General features: G+C 49.8%; 1 protein-coding gene across 1 annotated transcript in view; it reads right to left on the minus strand.

Annotated features, from left to right (window-relative positions):
• MYO7A (myosin VIIA) overlaps positions 1 to 14,147 on the minus strand; it is an 89,441-nt gene that overhangs the window by 34,806 nt on the left and 40,488 nt on the right. The window contains exons 16-26 of the mRNA XM_049780497.1: positions 12,203 to 12,340; positions 10,371 to 10,529; positions 9,915 to 10,007; positions 8,000 to 8,094; positions 6,049 to 6,133; positions 5,372 to 5,590; positions 4,710 to 4,817; positions 2,197 to 2,406; positions 1,435 to 1,638; positions 870 to 1,046; positions 440 to 529 (exon numbers count right to left, since the gene is read on the minus strand). Coding sequence (XP_049636454.1) covers positions 440 to 529; positions 870 to 1,046; positions 1,435 to 1,638; positions 2,197 to 2,406; positions 4,710 to 4,817; positions 5,372 to 5,590; positions 6,049 to 6,133; positions 8,000 to 8,094; positions 9,915 to 10,007; positions 10,371 to 10,529; positions 12,203 to 12,340 — 1,578 coding nt within the window. The remainder of the gene's footprint in view (positions 1 to 439; positions 530 to 869; positions 1,047 to 1,434; positions 1,639 to 2,196; positions 2,407 to 4,709; positions 4,818 to 5,371; positions 5,591 to 6,048; positions 6,134 to 7,999; positions 8,095 to 9,914; positions 10,008 to 10,370; positions 10,530 to 12,202; positions 12,341 to 14,147) is intronic.

Genomic DNA, 14,147 nt, shown 5'->3' on the forward strand with positions numbered 1-14,147 from the left:
CTTTGGTTCTTATTTTCCTGCCCTCCTAGACTAGAGCATCCTGACACACTGGACCACAGCAGTGCTCACAAAAGGCAAAGTAACAAAAGAAGCAAACTCAAGCGAAGTAATGTCCTATGAACACTCATTTTACAGAACAATTCTCTGTGACTGAAATCTCTTGTATTAAATATAATCTCTTGGTCTGTCTCTGTTAGCAAATGTCCTCCCTGTGACTAGCTACCATACCATCCTCCCTGTTCTCAGATACCCTCCCCCAGGAAGCTCTCCCTGCTCTGGCTCCAACCTTCCTCATTTACCTGTCTACCCTCTCATATCTCCATGATCACTGTCCAGCCACTGGCTAACCAGGATCTCTGAACACAGTATCTATCCACTCTCATTCCCTACTACATCAAAGTCAGCCTTGCCCATTGTCTGTTCCCCTCAGAGTGCTAACCTCTTCTGTCAGTTTGGACTTCTTCTTCAGGGTCAAGTGCACCAGTTTGTGCCTCATGCTGCTCTTCTTCTGCCCCTCAGGGAGCTGGGCCTGCAGGAGAGGAGGGATCAGGGAGTAGCAACAGAGTTCAAGGAAAAGACGAGGTGTCCTGCCAGGGATGACCTCAACTACATACCAGAGCATGTGAGGCATGCCACCTTGCCGTTTCCTTGCCCACCATGCCCACCTTGCCACCTCCTGAGTCCCCATGGGGTCAGTGACAGAGGTGGGTTGTACAGTGAAGGGCCCAGACATCCATTAAATCCAAGGGGGGAGCTCTGACTGCAGGCCAGAGTTCTGATGGGGGGCAGCATTCCTTGCACAGAAGACCCTAACGTTAGGATGCCAAGGATTGACAGGAACTGTCTGTCCCAGGGTTCCTGGGCCTCACCTCGCCCTCGCCCTGCAAGGCCTGCAGCTCCCTTTTGTATGTCTTCTTGCCCAGTGTCTCATAGATTTTGGTCATCACAGGGATCTTCTCACTGCCGTCACTCATGGCTGTGTGGTACTTGGGCTCTGGGAGATCCCCCATGAAGCGCAGGATGGTTATCCAGACTGCCAAGGCTGCCTGCAGGTCGACAGCAGATCAGACACCTAAATGAGCCAGGGCTCCAAATTTTCCAAGAGTTTGGAACAAACAAGAGTTGATCCTAGCACATGTAATGGGGCCAGAGTAATAGTACAATGGGTAGGGCATCTGCTTTGTACACAGTGGAACTGGGTTAAATCCACAGCATCAATATGGTCTCCTGAGCCAGCCAGGAGTGATCTCTGAGTGCAGAGCCTGGAGGATTGAGTATTGCCAGATGTGGCCCCAAAATAAAACAAACAAAAAAGAAACTAGGAAGTTTGAGGAGCAGCTGGAGTATCCCCAGATGACAGAACAGTCTGTTCCTCCAAACCTTGTCACATGGCCTGCTCTAGTCCCTGTCTTCCAGACTTCATCAGTCACTCACCAGCTGGTCGCCCTCATCTTCATGGTACAGGAGTGGCTGCTTGAGCGGGCGCCGAGTGTAGGTGTGTGTGGTGGTGCCCTGGAAGTAGGTGGCACCAAATTTGGCGAATTTGTACTCCGAGAGGTCCTCCTCATCCTCATCAGGCAGTGGCAGGGCTGCATCCAGGTCCTCCTCCACCATCTCCCTGCGCCCACGCTCCAGGTCCTGAGGAGATAAAGAGTTGGGATGTGAGCACAGACTGTCCCTGCAGGGCCAGTCTGTGCCTCCCCGCATCCCTCAGATAGAGGATGGTCAGACCAGGTGCTCTAGAGGAAAACTAAAGCAAAAACAAGATAAGGAGGTGAGTAGGCCTAGGTGCAAACAGTGACACCATGTGGCAGGCATAACAGGGCTTGTGACCTGAAGCCCCTGAGCCAGGTCACCACTCCTTCCCTCTACCCAGAGGGGACCAGATGGTCACTTGTGCAAAGGATTGGGGAGATGGTTCAAAGGGATGAGCATTTATTAGAACCTTGGGTTCAATCCCCGGGATACTACATGGTTGTCTGGTAACAGCTAGGACTGACAACCCACACACATAGCAATGAGCTGAGAGACCCTGGGTTTGATGCCTGGTACAGAAAGGAATAACCTATCCCCAGTCATAAGCTGGGTGGGGAACAGATGTGACACCAAAACCAAAAGAGGCACAGAAAAAGAGGGGAGGGAGAGTCATCTTGTGTGGTTCTTGGGCCCCTGGAGCACCCTCTACCAGCCTGTTACCTCGAAGCCACTGGGTGCCTGGCCTTCCTGGCCCGGGAGACCACCTGAAGTCCCCAGGAAGCCAAACATCTTGTCCACCATGTCTGAGTGATTGATGGGCTCCTGGCGGGCCTTTTCCATCTGTTCCAGAAGCTCCTTCTTCCGCCGAGCCTCCTCCTTCTCCTTTAGCTCCCGCTCTGCATCCTCACGAGCCAATTGTGCCAGGCGCTCCTGGGAGGTGGCAGATGACATAGATGGGTGTGAGCACCCCATACCACAGCCTCAGGGAGCAAGGATTACTGGAGAGCTTAGGGTACCTGCAGCAGCCAGGCCTCAGTCCCAACCCTTATGTCCTATGAACAGCTCTGAGTTTCAGGATCACTTGGTCCTGCTCTCTCCAGAGACAAGTTCAGACAGTAGTGGCTGCCTGTCCCTAAGGGCAGCTAGGAACCACTTCCACCAGGACCTCCTTTTGGAAACCTCCTGCATATAGGTGTTCCCAGCTAGACAGGACCACATCACCAACCCAGAAACCCCACAGCCAGCACTGTGGATACCTGAGCCACATGTGTACTAGTCGCATTACAACAAAGAAATGTTTGCAAACTACTATCTCCACAGGGATCATAGATATTTTTACAACAGTGTTTTATGTTCCTTTCCCCACTTGTTATGTTTTCAAAATCTCATGTGCAGGGCTTGGGAGATGACTCAAATCGCATGGGGGTCAACTAGCAATAAACAGCCTGGTAGACCTTCAGATAATGACATAATGACCCAATTGCAAGATATGACAATTTTCACAAATTTTCTTTTAACGAGGGCTGGAGAGATAGCACAGTGGTAGGGCATTTGCTTTGTATGCAGCCGATCCAGGACAGATGGTGGTTTGAATCCAGACATCCCATATGGTCCCCTGAGTCTGCCAGGAGTAATTTCTGAGCACAGAGCCAGGAGTAACCTCTGAGCACTGCTAAGTGTGACCCAAAAACCAAAAAAATTTTTTTCCTTTTAATTAATCTTTTAAAAATAATATCAGGAGACGGAGCCATAGCATGGATGTAGGGCATTTGCCTTGCATGCAGAAGGACAGTGGTTTAAATCCAGGCATCCCATATGGTCCCCGAAACTGCCAGGAGTGATTTCTGAGCGTAGAGCCAGGAGTAACCCCTGAGCGCTGCTGGGTGTGACCCCCCCCCAAAAAAAAAACAAAAAAATAATGTTTTCATTACCTTTTAGTTGTGTGTTAGGTTATGCCTTATTTTATCTAAAACAAAGATCATCCCTGGTTCCTTTGTATGTTTGTTTACAACTTGGATTTACCTCAAAACAGAGGTCATTTTACTTGCAAACCTAGGTGGGACTGGCTCAGGATAGCCTGAGCTATCTGTCCTTATTATCCCACCCAGGAGTCATCTCTGTACTCAATAAAAATGACAGTTCTGGCAGGCAGCTGGGTAAAGACTACCCAACTACACATGTATCACTCTTTGCCTAGTTTGGATTATTTCAGACTTGTTCATCTGGGGTTGGAGAGATAGCATGTGGGATGATTTTACAGTTGTGCCAAAAAATATTAAGTAGATTATTTGTACCTGCCATGGGGCAGATTTGGGAGAGGTTGGGAAACTGATGACAAGGGTGAAGAAAACGTTACACTGGTGGTGGGATTGGTGTTAGAATATTGAATGCCGAAGTAACTGTATTATAACAATTCTGTAAATTACATATAGAAATTTAATTTAGAAAATGTCACCTACATGTAATTTATTTATTTATTTTTTTTTTGGTTTTTGGGCCACACCCGTTTGACGCTCAGGGGTTACTCCTGGCTATGTGCTCAGAAATCGCCCCTGGCTTGGGGGGACCATATGGGACACCGGGGGATCGAACCGCGGTCCTTCCTTGGCTAGCGCTTGCAAGGCAGACACCTTACCTCCAGCGCCACCTACCCGGCCCCTACATGTAATTTATTCAATGGTTCTCAGACACTTTGGTTTCAAAACTTTCTAATCTTTTAATTTTTGAAGACCCAAGAAAATTTTGTGTCTATATGAGTTTTTCCGTGACTATTATTAGAAATTAAAGCCAAGAAACATTAAGAAAAAAAATAGCCAAAGCTCATGCCTTGCATGTGGGAACCTGATTTGATCTTTGGCACTGCATAGCCCCCAACACTACCAGAAAAATTCCCAAACACAACCAGGAATTGTCCCAAGCACCACCAGGTGTGCTCCAAAATATCCCCAACTCCAAAATTGAATGTGCATCTCCCACAGACGGTGCTTCACAGTTCAGGGTTCATAGCCCTAAGGCAGGGACTTCCTTACTGCTCTCACCCAGATCAGCCTTTGTTCTGCTATTAGGAGCTAGAAAAGGCCTCATCCCAGATATGGTCCTTTACATGTAGCAGGATCTGACTTCTAGGGTGTGGATGAGGAGGGCTGTGCACAGACTGTGAAAAGCCAGGCTGAGATGAACCAGGAACACCCCTGGATGCCACGGCTAAAGTGCAGTGTAATGTGTCAACTCACCTGGTGCTTGCGCTCGGCCTCCTCCTTGGCCTTCTTGGCGCTCATCTCTTTCCGGAGCTTCTCCTCCTCTGCCAGCCGCATTTTCTCAGCCTCCAGGCGCCGACGGTACTGATGGGAAAATAAGCCCCCGATTCCCCATCATATGGAGCCAAGGCTGCACTTTACCCACACCCTGACTGAGTTTAAGGGCTGCGAGCAACTAAGCCAAGTAATTTGCCAGAGAGGGAAACTGAGGTCCTAAAAACTACTCCAGGATACTCAGCAGGTGAGTGGCAACATAGATGCCTACCTTCATGGGCCTCTTTGACAAACCTGCAACAATAGTGCCTATGAGGCCAGCATTATTCTACCCATTTTTGCAGATGAAGCAGTGGAGAGTTGATAGGTAATAGATATACCCTTGGCCACCAAGGGCCAAGACACCAATCAAGTGTATCTGGAGCCCCCTAAAGACAGGCATTACTAACTCCTCACCTCAATCCTTGGCTCAGAGGATAAAGTAAATGGCCTGACCCCAGGCCTGTTCATGGCTCAGTGAACAGATCCCTAAGGCCTCCATTGGCCACATCCAACAAGTGGGAGTTCTGCATTTGTCTTTAAGACGACACCCCCCCAAGGGGCTCTGTAGGGGGTAAGGGTTCTGTAAACTCCAGTCTCCTTACCTCAGCCCGAAGACGTCGGTGTAGCCTGCGGGCGATCATGCCTCGGGCATAGGCCTGCACAGTCAGAACTGCCCACAGGCGGTGGCGGAAGGCCTTGCGCACCAGATAGCCACGGCAGCGGGCCTGGAACTTGATGACGCGCCGCCGAGCCAAAACATACTGTAGGTGCAGCTTATGGGAGCGGTGAAGGGCCTGCAGCCGCAGGAAGCCCAGCCGCATCTGCAAGGACAGGCGCTGTGCTTACAGTCCACTGCCCTACCCCACCCTGGCCCTGTCTGCATGCCTCTTAGACTGTTTAGCCCCTCACTCGAGAGCGAAGTGATCTTCTAATACCCAAAACAAAACCCCCATATTCAGGCCAGTCATTCCTGGCTGAGTCCTTAGCCCTTAGTCTGAGCAGTCCAATTGCTCCACACAGATCCCCACAATCCGCTACCCTGTCTCCCTGAGTCCTAACAATCAGGTACTCACAACTGACCAAAGACTTCCAGAAGGAAAGCAACAGTGCTGACCAAGTGGGGGTGTGCAAGGGCAAATTTGGACTATGAGCGGGAGGAATGCAAGGGGATGGCTGGGGTAGTCAGGTGGTCAACCAAGTTCTGGCCCAGCTGGATTTGCCGATCTGCAACACCCAGGTTTTAAGGCCCAGGAGGCTGAGCAGTCCCCAAGGAGCTCACCAGCTCATAGTTCTGTCGGCAATTGTGGCCCCGCCAGTGCCTTTGGATCAGAGTGGCAGCATTCTTCAGCTTCAGGAAATTGGACCTGAAACAGCCGCATGATACATGAAATCAGTGCTGAGAAACAAGTGAGCAGTGGCCAGAGCATCGTTGGGATTTGGAACCAGGAGAGCAGGCTGAGTCCAGGCCTGTCTCCAAGCTACATGTCCTTGGCCAGAGGCATATCTATCATATCTCTAAATCTCACTGCTTTATCTCCAGAATGGGTAGAATAATGCCTGCCTCACAAGCATTATTGTTATATGTTTGTCAAAGAGGCCCAGAAAGATAGTAGTTCAGAAGATGTTTATTGGATGAAAAATGTACAAATAGGGAACCCATATAAAAGCTTTGGATACTCTGTTTTTTGCTATTGTTGGTTTGAATTGGTTTTGGGTCACACCTTACAATGCTAAGGTGTTACTCTATGCTCAGGGATCACCACTCCTGATGATGCTCTAGGGACCTGATGTGATGTTGGCAATGCAACCTGGGTTGGTTGTATGCAAGGAAAATGCCCAATCCATTGTATCATCACTCTGACCCATGAATTGTTATTCATTGTCCAACATCTCAGGTTTATAGACAAGGAGAGTGACACTCACTACGATTGGGATTATAGTTCATGTCTCTTTACTATATGTAAGTGAAGTGTTGTCCCCAGCATACATTAGGCAGCTCCTCAGTCAGCAGTCACCTCGAAGCTTCTGAGGAACAAAGAGACACCTCCACCCACCTTCAAAGAGCAAGTACCTACTGCACTGAATCAAGCAGGAATGAAGGATAGATGTGTCGGTGTGTGAACCAGCAAGTGCTTGCCTCATTGCATACACATAATCAATAAGCAACTATGGAGGAAATGAAGTGACACACAGGACAGGTGGGCCAAGGGCTACATACGTAGGTAAAAGAATGGGCAGATGGATGATGGATCGAATATATGATGGACAGGTTGAAGAATGGGCATTGGGACAAAATTATTTCAGGAACTGGCATGGTGGTGCTAGAGGTAAGGTAGCCTAGGATGGACCGTGGTTCGATCCCCTAGCATCCCATATGGTCCTCTAAGCCAGGAGCGACTTCTGAGTGCATAGCTAGGAGTAACCCCTGAGCATCACTGGGTGTGGCCCAAAAACCAAAAACCAAAAAAAAAAAATGAATGGGAAGAAAGATAGATGAAAAGGGGTGGATGGATGGATGGGTGAATGGACAGATAGATGGATAGATAAATGAAAGGATGAAGGGATGGATGCCTGGGCGAATAAATGAAAATATTGAAAGCGGGATAGAATAGCCAGAAGAACTACAAAAGGGACAGTCTGTATAGTTTCCATAGAGCCATTTGTAAACTCCCATAGCCATACACATATCTCTTAAAGGGAAACTTTGTTATTTATGAAGTCTCAAAGTTCCTCTGTGAGAACTGGTCACTGGGAGGTTTTAACAGGCCCCATCAGGATCCCATGTATGAGCCTCAGGCATTTACGTGTGTGTCATGGGAACATGCAGTGGGACAAGCTACTTCTGAGTGAATGAGGTTGTGTTTCTCTGTGGAGTTGGGGCCATGCACACAACAGACATATGTGTACAAAGGGTACATGCGAGCCCGGAGAGATAGCACAGCGGTGTTTGCCTTGCAATCAGCCAATTCAGGACCTAAGGTCGTTGGTTCAAATTTCGGTGTCCCATATGGTCCCCCGTGCCTGCCAGGAGCTATTTCTGAGCAGACAGCCAGGAGTAACCCCTGAGCAACGCTAGGTGTGGCCCAAAAACCAAGAAAAAAACAAAAAAAAAAAACCCCAAAACAAACAAACAAAAAAAAAAAGGGTACATGCATGTACATAGACCGAGCGCTCATGCAAAGAATCAGAGGTGAGTCCATCATGCACACACCTGAGTGGAGGCTACGTACCTGTCCCTGAAACCCCGGATGACCTTCTGAAGAAGGACGACTCTGTCAGTGATAGCCTTGTCCCGCTCTACCTCCAGCAGCATGTCATGATGGTCCTGGAGGATGAAACTCCTGAGTCCACCCCCCCCCAGTCCCATTGACCCTCTTTTCCTTCACTGGAAGCCCAGGCTTGGGGTTCGGTGGGATCCACAAGCTGCCCATCTGTGTTGGCCCCAAGAAGCAGCCTCCTACAGTCACAGGCACAGATTGTGGCTGTTCCCAGAACCTGGGTGGGGCACTTGAATTTGGCCTGCTTGATCAGGGGGTCCACTAGGCAGCTACACTGGCTTCACCCCATGCTATGACATCTCCCCCACCTCTGATCTTGGCTCGGCTCCCATCCCTTCTCTGTAGAGCCTTAATGGGAACCTCCTAATCAGTCTGCTGTGGCAGCCCACAGTACCCCTAAGGAGAGACCCACCAAAAACACAATCCATGGGCTGTGACACTGATAAGCCAAGATCCCTCAGCTCACTCCCTTCTCATCCTGGCCCTTGGCCTGCCCACTTGCCTGTTCTCTCTCCTCAACCCTGAATCCCCTAACCCTCATTTAAGTTGGATAAAAATTTGTGGTTCACACAATACATATAAATGGAGGGTCTCAGTGTGCTGGCACTATGTTCTATGAGTATGTGTAATGTATGCTCGAGTGTACAAGTGTACTGTGTAAGTATGCAAGTATGTGTGTGAATGTTTATGTATTAGTGCATGCATGTATAGGGTTATATGTGTCAATGTGTGCTTGTTTGTGTGTATTAGTGCACATGTGTAAGTGTATATGTGTGTGAGCATACATGTGTGTGATGTGAATGTATATGTATTGTATGAGTGCATGTATGTAAGGGCATGTATGTATGTGGGAATGAGTGAGAATGTATGTGAGCATTCATGTGTGTGTTGTGGGAAAGGGAAAATTGATATCACCCTAGTACAAAGAGGCCTCACCAAGTGAGTTTCAGAGGGAGCTAGTACATCTGCTAATCACAGACCACAGTCCATGTCGACAGGCCCAGCACAAGAGAGCAGCTCTGAATGAATGAATGAATGAATGAATGAGAACTGGGAGTGGGCACTCTTGAAACCATGGCCCCGAGAAGGAAGAAGGAGGATGAACGACAATGACCCTCATGCAGGCTCTCTGGTTCTACATGCTTTCACACTGCAGGCATCTTCCCAGACCCATCTCCACACTCCAGACACCCCACCTTGGGCACCTGACTCTGAGCCTCTAAAATGCTATAACCACCCTTGTTCACAGGCTGCTAGAGCACTAATGGGATCAGGGCAGAAGTCAGCCTCTGCCAGCTGCACAGAACAAGTAAGTGATCCAAGAGGGCAGCAGCCGAGGTGATTCTGAGAGGGGGAGATGAAGAGAGGAATCTGACCCACTGACTCTGCTCAAAACTAGTTTCCGCTCCCCTACCCCCACCCCAATGATGTCCTGGACTGCCTCAACTCTGCTCTCGGAAAGGAAGGAGCAAGCACTGCCTGTCACCCTCACCCTGGACAGCCAGAAATCGAGTAGCCAGGAAGTGGAAATGGGGAAGCAAGAACCCAGGCTAGTCCCCTCCCCACAGCTTCCTGCTCCCTACTCTGCTCCTCTTCTCTCCTGCTCAGCCTGACCTTGAAGCCCCAAGAGCACAGGACTGGGGGACCCCACAGAGTGAGGGGGTGACACAACCAAACATGGCCCAGAATGAGCATGGTCTGTCAGGAAAGTGCAGGAGGGACCCGTGAACACACAAGCCTCAAAGGGGAATTTGAACCCAGACCTCCCCATTGCTCTGACCCTGTGCAACCACAGGGTCCCAAATACCAACTTCCATTCCCCATCGACCTTGGCCTCGGAGTTCACAGTCCTCAAGGCTGTGCTCACCTTCAGAAAGATCTTGGTCTTGCCGATCTGCCAGTCGTCGTGGGTACCCAACACAGCCTCGGCCATGCGTTGGCATGTCCCCCGAAGGTCGTCCTGGAAGTGCCCCCAAAAGGGGCGGCCTCACCATGGGAAGGCCACAAGGGTTCCTCCCAGGCAGCCTCTTGCTCCAGTTCAGTCCCAAACTCAACCCCACATGCGATGTGATACAGATGATGACAAAAATTTTACCATGGAACATCCGGGACCTACCAGGCGGCTAAGTCATGTCTGTTACACTCAGGTGTGATTCCATGTGGGCCAACATACAATGGTCAGAGCCCAGGAGGCCCTCTGTGGCCCACCTGTACTTTTCTAGTCATGCCCAGCAAAGAGCCAAAGCAGCTCAGTCTAAACAAGGTCCACACGGGGAAAGGGAGCTGGCAGCCTCGTCCCACCAGGTGCGTCCCAGTTGTGTACCTGCTTGTAGGCTGGCTTCACGCCAGGCAGCAGCACTCGGTACCGCTCCACAAATTCCACGAAGCTGTAGCGGATGGGGTAGCCGGCCCTGCGGATCCTGATTGTCTCCATCATCCCTGAGTAGCGCAACTGACGCACGCACAGGTGCCGGTCAAACAGCTGTGGGCACAGAGACAAGGGAATCAGCACTGGGGCCCTCCCTGCTCCGCACTGCCCCAGCTCCAGAGATCTCAGAGATCTGAGTCGGGATCTGCAGCTCAAACCCACACAGAAAATAAGATGCTGGAGCAGGGTGAGCCATGTGCTTCATTTTCTTCCGACATCTAGGGGGAACTTTCTGGAAGAGGCGGTATCTGCTCTCACCCTAACAAGAGACAGGACACTTGAGGGGCGGGACCAGCATGTGCAAAGCGGTAGAAGCTTTAAAGCATATACTCTTTTATTTTATTTTTATTTTTATTTTCTTTTCTCTTTCTTATTTTATTTTTGTTTGTTTGTTTTTGGGCCACACCCGGTGATGCTCAGGGGTTACTCCTAGCTATGTTCTCAGAAATCACTCCTGGCTTGGGGACCATATGGGACATGGGGGTATGGAACCGCGGTCCATCCTAGGTTAGCATATGCAAGACAAATGCCTTACTGCTTGCGCTACCACTCCGGCCCCAAAGCATATACTCCTGAGGCAAGCCTCTTTCACACTTGTGTGCGCCCAAGGGGCACCATTTCTCTCTAAGTAGTACAAAATTATTTGTTAGGATGATGGGGTGAAATGGGAATTCTTGGAGAAAATCTCAGAGAGGCTTTAGGCAGGCACCACATTTAGAGCAGGAGAGATGGTGACCAACTGCCTTGACGGGTTCCTTGCTCAGCCCCAACCCCAAGGAGGTTTTCCCGTGAGGAGCTGGCTAGAGTCACTTACAGCTCCACTGCTCAGACCCTCTTGAGCTCCAGCACTGGTCGAGCCCACTCTGGAGAATGTTTTCCACACTGGGGGGGGATGTTGGTTTCCGCCACCTGCTTCCTCTCCCGCAGACACTTTCCCTGGCGTTGCCCTGGCCTCTCCCTCCCGCCTTCCTTCCCTCCCAGGCCATGTGGCCCAGGCTTCCCTCTGGGACTCTGGAAAGAGGCGGATGGTAAACAACTCAGCTCTGTGGTCCAGTCAGCAGTCTCAAGCCACTTCACCTCCCAGAGCCTCTGGCCCCAAATTGAATGAGGGGCAACTGTGCGCCTTCACTTTCAGCTGGTTAAGAAGAATGCATCAGACTTTATACTGAGATCACCTAGCTTGTGTCTGGCACACAGAAAGGGTCCAAAAAGGTGACTCCAAAGAGTAAGGAATTTTTTAAGTGGGAATATTTCTAACCAGCCAGAAGAAACCAGGAAGGCTTCAAGGAGGATATATCTATTAACCTGACCGATAGGAGAGGAGGCTTTCAAAGGCGGGCCACAGCAAAAGTACAGCTGGCTTTCTAGACATCTACCAGGTACATTTGGAGCATTAGGTATAGAATACACTTGAGAGAGAGTGTGATGGCTTCCATTTTCGTCTTTGAGAAAACCAAGGCACGAATGAATTAAGTGACCTGTCTCCAGCTGTCCAGCTCAGGAGGCTGAGTGGGGCTTTGAATCCATCTCAGGCCCTCTGCAGACTTTCGGGCACCTGTTGCCTCCTATAAATAGGGCACCTGTTTTGTGTACACCACTCAGGCACCCAGTAGGTCTTCAAAGAGAGCAAAATCCCACATCATGCACCATCTACCCACCCTCGCCCTCACCCTAAGCTGGTCCCTCTCCCCACACCTCCCTGGGTCTGGAGACACCCCAGCACTCACCATGGGCTTCTTGAACTCGTTGGGCTTGATGCAGCGCACAAAGAAGGGCTGGCAGCCGCTGAGTGTGCGCATCAGCTGCTCCAGGGACCGCTTGAACTGGCTGCTAAGTGTGGGCGATCGCTTCCTGGTCTCGGCGCCCTGCGAGACAGACCACAGGCGTGCAAGGGGCGGGCTTGGCCTCCAGCCCTCAGGAAGCCCGGGTTAGGGCTGCAGGGAGAGTTGCCTAGCGAAGCTTGGGGTTTCCCTGTGTGTGTGTCTCTGCTAAGCTGCAGATGTTGCCCGCAAGAACCCAGAGAGACTCCCCCAAATCTTCAGCCCTGCAGCCCTGCAAGCGGGCATGGGAAGAGGCACGACCCTGTGAATCTCTACCTTCCTCTCCTGCAGGAGACCAGTGACTGACCAGTCCTGGCTACCCCCAGACACTGGATCATCTCAAACATCGCTCAGCTGTGTGGTCTTGGGCAGGTCACTAAACCGGCCTGAGAGAGAACGGTGCCACCTATGGGCTGGACAGGCTATGTCAAGAGACTTACGTGCTCAGCTCCCTGGAAGCGACTTGGTGTTAGCTGTGAGCAGGTAGAGATGCTTCTAGGGAAGTCATGGTGGCCCCAAAAGAGGCGTCTCTACCTGCTCCAGCCACTGCTCAGCCACTCTCTGCACCACCACCCCCACCTCCTTGTCTTGCAGGACTCCACCTCCCAGAACCCTGAACTGAAAAGGTAATTTGCCAGGAGAGGACTGAGCAGCAAAAAGAAAAGAAAAGGTCTCAGACTGACATTTAGATAGCAAAGCAACTCATGCTGTTTTCCTGGCTACTTATTTTGGGTGAAATTATCTCTTCAGTGAACTGGACAATTTGTAATGGTGAATCAAAACTGTATGTAGTATCCTGTAGCGCTGGAATTCTGAAGTCAAACAGATTTATGAAATTTGGGGGACAGGAGGAGGCAGAGGGCAATAAGCTAGAATGAGTTAGGCATTATGCAAGTGCCCACCAAAGGGAAACTCTCTGAGAAGGGTCAGCAGCCAGCACGGGGCTGTCCCAACAGGGCTTGGCTTCGTTTCATTTGAAATAGCTCTTCAGTTATTTTTGATATTTCAGGCATCTTGTAGGGTTTGTGCTGGGCTGAGGTGTGTGTCGGATCTGCAGCCTCCAAACCTGATTCAATCAGTATTACTACTGATCCATGGACGGGCAATTGTCCAGGGGAGGTGACACTCCAACCACTCACACACACAGCAAATGCATACACTCCACACACTTCCTCACACATAGCACATATATGCACATACCACACACAGTAAAGACACACATGTCACATACAATATACACACATATTTCTTCACACACCCGCACAGGTACCACACACACTGTACGTGGTCATACACATAATACTCACACCACTGTAAATGCATATACAATATACACACACTTCTACTGTTGCACACATACACACAGATACTTGGAGCACACATGCACACAAATACACATCGGATACATACATTGAGCAAGCACAGCACACGCACAGTAACTGTGCTCACACACAACAATCGCCTACAGCACACATGTAGCATATACAGTCCATAGCACTTAGCAAGCACACATATAACTGAGCACAGCACAAATGTATATGGAAAACATTATCACAGGCACAGCAAACAATGTACATACAACATATACAGAGAGTACCCAGTAAGCATACATATTACACGCATGTCACATTATACAGTGCAGCATTGTCATGTGTATGTGCTCACGCCCAGAGCCTATATACAGCATTCATGTACAGCACATGATGCAACTCACACACTAGATTCAACAAACAACATATAGCACATTGGATACACACAATATACATGTACTCACAAATATACACAGTAACAGAGAAAGAACACATATACATAGCACACAACACAGAAATGTACAAAACACATAGGCAACACT

Source organism: Suncus etruscus, chromosome 9 (genome assembly GCF_024139225.1).
Source record: "Suncus etruscus isolate mSunEtr1 chromosome 9, mSunEtr1.pri.cur, whole genome shotgun sequence".
NCBI lineage: Eukaryota > Metazoa > Chordata > Mammalia > Eulipotyphla > Soricidae > Suncus > Suncus etruscus.